Here is a 9,255-nt window from a genome sequence, read left to right as displayed (position 1 = left end):
ATACAATTTCTTCTTTTTTTAAAAAAAAATCTTTTTTTTTTTTTTTAAGACAGAATTTCACCACATTTGTCAGGCTGGTCTTGAACTCCTGACCTCAGGTGATCCACCCACCTTGGCCTCCAAAGTGCTTGGATTACAGGCGTGAGCCACCATGCCCGGCCAAGATACAATTTCTGTCTACATGAAAGCCACAGTCTAAAAAGTAGAAACATATGAACAAATTATAACAATAGGTTGGCTAAATTCAAAATCAGAGATTTTTTTTTGTTTTTGTTTTTGTTTTTTCTATTTTAAACAGCTCCAGTCAGGAAGTGTTAAAATAGAAAGTTGGAAACAGGAAATCTTCCCACCAATTATCTAAGAATGAAGCTGAAGCCAGTCATAATTGAGTTTGCTACTGCCAACCCCAACAGCAAGAATGACAATTCTGGTGCTACAAAATAAGTGTCCCTATGATTTTATTACTGCTAGGTAACCCAGATTTATACTCTTTGGTTGTCATTTAATGTTTTAAAAAAGTATTAAAGAGAAAATATTATTGTGGTGATAAGCCCATTCACTGCAGCCATCTCAACACCACACCAATTATAAGCCCTATCATTTAAAAAGAAAACTGTTAGTTTAACTTATTTATCCAGATATCAGTGTTACATAAACATATTTGCCATCAGACTTCAGATTTGTGTGTTAAATAGTAATAAACATGATTAGCGCCTTAAAGTTTATACTTTTCTGGTTCTCTCAAAATTTTTTCAAGATAGTATGTGCTTTTCTAAATAATTGTTAGTATATTTTTTAAACTGAACATGAAAATGTATATTTTCCAAAAACAAAATATAGCTCCCATTAGTAAATGGTGATATTGAGATACAACAGATAACTTCTCTTGGGAACCATTTAATCAGTGCTTACTTTCACACTCTGTCCAGAAATGTCAATGATTTATAGAAGTATATTACACAGCTAAACTTATACTTATTCAGTATTGTACAATATTTAGTATTTGTTCTAGCTATACCTTGCTGAATAGCAAGCCATTCCAAAATGTAAGGCATTATTTATTGTTTAATATTCATTTATTGTTATTTGTTTGGTAATTTTAAATAACATTATTTACCATGTTTTTTGTGGATTGACAGGCACTACAAAAGTTCTCCTTTGGAGTCTTTCTTGCAGTTGTGGTTGGTTGGCTGCTGCTGAAGTCACCTGAAAGCTCAACTAGGCTAAGGAGACTGGATAGGTCACTCACATGGCTGGCTGTGCATATTGGCTGCAGTGTGGGATGCTCATCTCACCTTTCCATGTTACCTGGAGTCCTCACAACATGGTAGTTGGTCCCAAGACACGCAAATACTACCAAGCCTCTTATGACCTACCTTTGGACGTCCTAGAATATGACTTCTGCTACATCCTACTGGTAAAACAAATAATTGTGCCCAGCTCAGATTCAAGAAATGGTAGATTAGACTCTACCTGTCAATGTAAAGAGCAGCATGTGCATGCAGGGAAGAAAGAGACTGAGGGCATCATCTTGAAGACTATCTTATCACACCATTATTCCAACTAATGAACTTTATGTTTTAGATGGGTAATACTAGCTACTCATCTCTCCCCCAGAAATTCAAGTTAGTCATTGACGTGTTGAAGAGAATGTCGGTACCATTAAAAAACTCTAGAAATGCCAGGTGTGGTGGCTCACGCCTGTAATCCTAGACTTTGGGAGGCTGAAGTGGGTGGATCACGGGGTCAGGAGTTCAAGACCAGCCTGACCAACATGTGAAACCCCATCTCTACTAAAAATACAAAAATTAGCTGGGTATGGTGGCTCTTGCCTGTAATCCCAGCTACTCAGGAGAGTGAGGCAGGAGAATCACTTGAATTAAAAAAAAAAAAAAAAAAAAAGAAAACTCCAGAAAAACCACATGTGATGACTGAGGTTAATTCAATCTCTCAATTACATCAATGTAATTCCCTTCTAGTAACCCTAAATATGGTGGAACAGAATTGAATTGTACAAAAGTCTTTTGTCTGTTTTCCTATGGAATAATTAACAAACCCAATAAATTAATAAACCCAATAAAGGTTATGAAGTCCATTTTATTTTATTTTATTTTATTTTTTTATTTTTTATTTTTATTTTTTTGAGACGGAGTTTCGTTCTTGTTACCCAGGCTGGAGTGCAATGGCACGATCTCGGCTCACCGCAACCTCCGCCTCCTGAGTTCAGGCAATTCTCCTGCCTCAGCCTCCTGAGTAGCTGGGATTACAGGCACGCGCCACCATACCCAGCTAATTTTTTTGTATTTTTAGTAGAGACGGGGTTTCACCATGTTGACCAGGATGGTCTCGATCTCTTGACCTCGTGATCCACCCGCCTCGGCCTCCCAAAGTGCTGGGATTACAGGCTTGAGCCACCGCGCCCGGCCTATTTTAAATTTATACCTCTTAATCTTAAAGCTTATAGAAATGCAGAGAATCGTCATAATTCATAATGCCTGGACCAGAAGTCCTTGTTCTAAGAGTGTCCTGTGGCATGCTAAAAATGTATTACAAATTAGGAAATTTAAAACTTTTTTGTTGGTGATTTTAAGAGAACTAACTAGCTCATCAGCACAATTCACACAGATTAAGGATGGAGGTTTCTCTACTGAGTGGATTCATAATGATCAGAAAAAAAATTTCACAAATGAGAAAAGAAGATAGAGAAGGGAAAACATACTGTCAATCCCTAAAATGAAAGTGATTTTTCAAATGGTCTGATTTTGTATTTTTCAAAGGAAAGGGAGCTTATTGTGACAATAAGAATGCCACTTGTATGTCTTCTTTTGAGAAGTGTCTGCTTATGTCCTTTGTCAATGTTTTAATGGGGTTATTTTCTAAATGTTCAACATCACTAATCATCAGAGAAACACACATCAATGTGCGATACCATCTCATATTAGTCAGAATGGCTACTGTTACAAAGTTAAAAAATAAATTCTGGCTAGACTTCAGAGAAGATAAAATGCTTATATACGGTTTGTGAGAATGTAAATTAGTTCAGCCACTGTGTAAAGCAGTTTGGAGATTTTTTTCAAAGAATTTAAAACAGAAGTACCATTCAACCAGCAATTCCATTACTGAGTATATATATTTAAAAAATTAAAAATTCTACAGAAAAAAACCCAAATGTACTTGTATGTTCATCATATTGCTATTCACAATAGGGAAGGCATGGAATTAACTGACGTGTGAATCAATGAATTGGATAGACATATTTGCTACATATACACCATGAAATACTATGCACACATTAAAAAGAATACAATCATGTCCTGTGCAGCAACATGGATGCATCTGGAGGCCATTATCCTAAGGAAATCAACACAGGAACAGAAAACCAAATACCACATGCTCTTGCCTGTAAGTGGGATCTAAACATGGGGTACTCATGAATATAAAAATGTCAACAAGACACACTGAGGACTGATGAAGGAGGGAAGGAGGAGGGTGGGGTGAGACAGTATGGGTGCTATGCTCACTACCTTGGTGATGGCATCAATCATATCCCACGTATCTCAGCATCACACAATATATCCACGTAACAAATGTGCAAATGTACTCCCTGAATCTAAAAAGTTTAAGGCAGGGACAGAGTAAGAAGGCAGAAAAGAAGCCTACACCACTCATCCCTCACACAAAAACACCAAATTTTCACAATTCATTACATACAAGAAGCACTGTCAAAGGGACCAAAAATTAGGTGAGTAATCACAGTACCTGGTACCGACTTCATATTGCTGAAAGAGACATTAGTGAAGACAAAAAAATGACAGTCTGGAAGCACCGATGCCAACCTTTTTCAGCCACCAATAGTGGCCACATGGTGCAGAGATTGCATGTTTGGGAGAGGGAGAGCAGAGACTGCGAGGCTTTGCAATGAACTCAGTACCACCTTGCCACAGCGAAAAGCAGAACCAGGCTGTCCTCACCAGCTGACATCTGCCAATGGAGGAGGCATTTGGATGGACCCTAGCAAGAGGAAAATCTCCCATCTCAGTGCTGGGAGCTTGAGTCTTCATAAGCCTTACCACCATAAGCTGAAGTGCTACTGGACTCTAAGAGAACTTCAGGGACAGTCTAGGCCACAAGGACTTCAATTATTAGGCAAATAATTCTGCCAAGTTGGGCTCAGAGTCAGTGGAATGTGTGTCTGTGTGGCAGGGGGGAGGCGGAGAATGTAGCCTACTGAGACACCAGCCAGAGCAGCTAAGGGAGTGCTCACACCACCACCCACCCTGCCCCCAACCCAGCAGCAGCCACACAACACAGAGAAACCTGTGAATTTGGGAGAGGGAGAGCACAGTGACTGGAGGACTTTGCAGGAAACTCAGTGCTGCCATGTCAGTAAAGACCCAGCAGAATTCATCACCTGCTGACTAAAGAGCCCCTGTACCCAGAATAAAAGCGGTGATACCCAGGAAATACACTGTGATCACCAGCTCTGAGAAGCGCTGACTTCAGGTGTGACCCAGCACTTTCCAGCTGTGGTAGCTATGGTGAAAGACTTCTTCTGTTTGAGAAAAGCAGGGGAGAAAGTAAAGGGAACTCTGTGTTTCACCTCATATACCAGTTCAGCCACAGTGGGGTAGAGAGAGCACCAAGCAGAATCTTAGAGTCCCTGAGTCCAGGCCTAGGGTCTTGGTCAGCATTTCTGCACTTGCCCTGGGCTAAAGGTTGAGTCCCACACATGGCAGAAATTTATCACAGCTAACTAAAGAGTCTTTGGGCTTTAAATGAGAAGTTAATGATGATCTGCCAGGACCCCACCTCCCCATGGGTGGTGGTGTTGGCAGTCATAGAAGAGGCTCCTCTGCCTGCAGACAGGGGAAGGAAGAGTAGAAAATACTTTGTCTTACCAGGTGTGGTGGCTCACACCTGTAATCCCGGCACCTTGGGAGCTGAGGCAGGTGGATCATGAAGTCAGGAGTTCAAGACCAGTCTGTCCAATATGGTGAAAGCCCGTCTTTACTAAAAATACAAAAATTAGTTGGGCATGGTGATGCACATCTGTAGTTCCTGCTGCTTGGGAGGCTGAGGCAGGAGAATTGCTTGAATCTGGGAGGCAGAGGTTGCAGTGAGCCATTGCATCATTGTACTCCAGCCTGGGTGACAGAGCAAGACTCTGTCTCAAAAAAAAACTAAAAAAACCCAAACTTTGTCTTATGGCCTAAGTGCCAGGTTAACTGCAGTAAAATAGAAGAGCAGGTAAATTATGAAGATTCTGTACGTCAATCTCTGCCTCCCAGATGGCATCTATGGCTAGGAGAACTTGCCACCCTGGAGGTAGAGACACAAACGTGACTGGCTGTGCCACCTATTAATCATGGAGCCCTAGTGCTTTGAGTTAACTTACATGGTAGCCAAGTAGTGGTTACAGTGAGACCTTGGGTGAGACTAGCTCTGTGCCTGCTTCAGGTGTGAACCAGTACAGTCCCAGCGGTGGTGGCCACAGTGGTGCTTATGTTTCCCCAACCCGAGCTCCACATGCCTCAGCACAGAAAGAGAGACTCTGATGCTGGGCACAGTGGCTCAAGCCTGTAATCCCAGCACTTTGGGAGGCTGAGGCAGCTGGATCACAAGGTCAGGAGTTTGAGACCAGCCTGACCAACATGGTGAAACCATGTCTCTACTAAAAATACAAAAATTAGCTGGCCGTGGTGGTGTGCACCTGTAATCCCAGCTACTGAGGAGGCCGAAGCAGGAGACTTGCTTGAACTCGGGAGGCAAAGGTTTCAGTGAGCCAAGATTGTGCCATTGCACTCCAGCCTAGGCAGCAGAGTGAGACTCTGTCTCAAAACAATAACAACAACGACAACAACAACAAAAAACAAATAATATTAAACAATATTAAACAAGTTCCCAACATTCGATATCAACATTGAAGTACAAGAAGGTTACAGAATGCCAAGAAGATTTAACTCAAAGAAGAGCACCTCAAGGCACTTAACTGAACTCCCAAAGATTAAGGATAAAGAAATGATTCTAAAAGCAGAGAGACAAGAGAAGTAAGTAACATTCAGTGGAACTCCAGTACATCTGACAGCAGACTTTTCAGTGGAAAATGTACAGGCCGAGAGCATGGCGTAATATATTTAAAGAGCTGAAGGGAAAAAAAAAAAGACTTTCACTTTATAATAATGTATCTGGCAAAAATGTCTTTTAAACTTGAAGGAGAAATAAGAACTTTCCCCGACAAACAAAAACTGAGAGATTTCATTAACACCAGACCTGTTCTACAAGAAATACTTTAGCATTCTCAGGGAGTTTTTAACCTGAAAGAAAAAAAAATGTTAGTGAGCAGTAAGAAATAATCTGAAGGCACAAAACTCACTTGTAATAGCACATGGAAAAACACAGAATATTCTAACGTGGTGATCACGGTGTTCAAAACTCTCAAATAGAAAGAGTAAACAATAAACCAATACAAAAATAATAACTACAACATCTTTCCAAGACATAGACAGTAAAATAGGGACTGAAGAGAAACAAAAAGTTTAAAAGAATGGTGATGAAGTTAAAGCGCAGAGTTTTTATTACTTGTTTTGCCTGTTTCTGTGTTATGTGATCGTTGTTAAATTGCCCACAGTTTAACTGGATGTGTTATATTATTTTCAAGCCTCATGATAATTTCAAATCAAAAATCATACCACAGATGTACAAAAAATAAAAAGCAAGAAATTATACCGTATTACAAGAGAAATCCCCTTCATGAAAAGGAAAACAGAAAGAAACGAAAGAAGGAACAGAGGACAAAAATCAATCAGGGCCCAGTGCAGTGGCCCACGCCTGTAATCCCAGTACTCTGGGCGGTTGAGGCAGGTGGATCACCTGATGTCGGGAGTTCAAGATCAGCCTGAACAACATGGAGAAACCCTGTCTCTACTAAAAATACAAAAAATTAGCCTGGCTGGGTGGCACATGCCTGTAATCCCAGCTACTCGGGAGACTGAGGCAGGAGAATTGCTTGAACCTGGGAGGCGGAGGTTGCAGTGAGCTGAATCACATCATTGCACTCCAGACTGAGCAATAAGAGCGAAACTCTCTCTCAAAACGAAACAAAACAAAACAAAAATAAATCAGAAAACAAATAACAAAATTGCAGGAGTAAATGCTTACTTATCAATAATAACATTGAATGTAAATGAAGTAAATACTCCAGTCAAAAGACAAATAGTTGGTGAATGGATAGAGAAGCAAGACCATAATCTGTGACCTACAAAAGAACAGGCCAGGCATGGTGGTTTATGCCTGTAATCCCAGCACTTTAGGAGGCTGAGGTGGATGGATCACCTGAGGTCAAGAGTTCAAGACCAGCCTGACCAACATGAAGAAACCTTGTCTCTACTAAAAATACAAAATTAGCTGGGCCTGGTGGCATATGACTGTAATCCCAGCTACTTGGGAGGCTGAGGCAGGAAAATTGCTTGAACCTGGGAGGCAGAGGTTGCAGTGAGCTGAGACCACACCATTGCACTCCAGCCTGGGCAACAACATTGAAACTCCATCTCAAAACAAAAACAAAAACAAAAAAACCAAACAAGCAGAAAAACCATACTTTGCCTTTAAAGATACATTTAGACTGAAAATAAAAGGATTGGAAAAGGTATTCCATGCTAACAGAAACCAAAAAAGAGCAGACATACTTATACCAGATAAAAATAGATTTCAACAAGACTGCAGGAAGAGATGAAGAAGGTCATTATATAATAATAAAGAGATCAATTCGAAGCTAGTCACGGTGGCTCACGCCTGTAATCCCAGCACTTTGGGAGGCTGAGGAGGTTGATCACCTGAGGTTGGGAGTTCGAGATCAACCTGACCAACATGGAGAAATGCCATCTCTAAAAAAAAAAAAAGATGAATTCATCAAGAGAATATAATAATTGGAATTATGGTTTCCCTCCCCGGCTTCGTAAGGATAGGCCGCCATCATGAACGACATAGTAACTATCCGCACTAGAAAGTTCATGACCAACCGACTGCTTCAGAGGAAACAAATGGTCATTGATGTCCTTCACCCCGGGAAGGCAACAGTGCCTAAGACAGAAATTCGGGAAAAACTAGCCAAAATGTACAAGACCACACCGGATGTCATCTTTGTATTTGGATTCAGAACTCATTTTGGTGGTGGCAAGACAACTGGCTTTGGCATGATTTATGATTCCCTGGATTATGCAAAGAAAAATGAACCCAAACATAGACTTGCAAGACATGGCCTGTATGAGAAGAAAAAGACCTCAAGAAAGCAACGAAAGGAATGCAAGAACAGAATGAAGAAAGTCAGGGGGACTGCAAAGGCCAATGTTGGTGCTGGCAAAAAGCCGAAGGAGTAAAGATGCTGCAATGATGTTATCTATGGCCGTTGTGGATTTTTCACGAGAAGCTTAATAAACTAAAAACTTGGTGTGAAAAAAAAAAAATAATTGGAATTATGTATGCACCCAGATAAATGAAGCAAATGTTATAAAAGCTACAAAAAGAGACTTCAATACAATAATGGCTGGACACTTCGACACCCCACTTTAATCATTGGATAAACCATCCGGACAGAAAATCAACAAAGAAACATCAGACTTAATCTGCACTGTAGAACAAATGAACCTAATAGATATTTACAGAAACTTTCATCCAACAGCTGCAGAATACACATTCTTCTCCTCAGCACCTAGGTTATTATCAAGGATAGACCGTGTGTTAGGTAACAAAATAAGTCTAAAAACATTCAAAAAATTGAAGTAATATTAAGCATTTTCTCTGTCCACAATGGAATAAAACTAGAAATCAATTTTTAAAAAAGGAATTTCAGAAACTATACAAACATACGGACATTAAACAATATGCTCCTGAATGATCAGTAGATCAATAAAAAAGTTAAGAAGAAAATAGAAAAATTTTTTGAAACAAATGATAATGGAAACATAGCATAGCAAAACCTAGGGAATATGGTAAAAGAGGTACTATTATAAAAGGAAAATGTATAACTGTAAGTGCCTACATTAAAAAAAAAAAAGAAAACGTCAAATAAATAACCTAACAATACATCTTAATTAAGTAGAATAAAAGGCCAAACCAAACCCGAAATTAGAAGAAAAGAAATAATAAAGATTAGAGCAGAAATAAGGTTGAAATAAAGAAAATGATACAAAAGATCAATGAAACAAAAAGTTGATTTTTTGGAAAAGCGAAACAACTGAAAAATATTTAGACAGGCTA

At 39.6% G+C, this 9,255-nt stretch overlaps 1 protein-coding gene across 1 annotated transcript; it reads left to right on the top strand.

Annotated features, from left to right (window-relative positions):
* Positions 1–7,952: 7,952 nt before the first annotated feature.
* LOC120367380 (small ribosomal subunit protein eS24-like) lies at positions 7,953–8,456 on the top strand. The gene has a single exon (XM_039478196.2). It carries the CDS (start codon positions 7,974–7,976, stop codon positions 8,373–8,375), a length of 402 nt encoding a protein of 133 aa, XP_039334130.1. The 5' UTR covers positions 7,953–7,973; the 3' UTR covers positions 8,376–8,456.
* Positions 8,457–9,255: the final 799 nt, after the last annotated feature.

This window comes from Saimiri boliviensis, chromosome 12 (genome assembly GCF_048565385.1).
Source record: "Saimiri boliviensis isolate mSaiBol1 chromosome 12, mSaiBol1.pri, whole genome shotgun sequence".
In the NCBI taxonomy this organism is placed as follows: domain Eukaryota; kingdom Metazoa; phylum Chordata; class Mammalia; order Primates; family Cebidae; genus Saimiri; species Saimiri boliviensis.
The sequence above is the reverse complement of the archived record's forward strand: the minus strand, read 5'-3'. Positions and strand labels throughout refer to the sequence as shown.

Excerpts from the sequence above, each read along its gene's own strand:
- LOC120367380 (XM_039478196.2), top strand. The coding sequence starts at position 7,974 with ATGAACGACATAGTAACTATCCGCACTAGAAAGTTCATGACCAACCGA.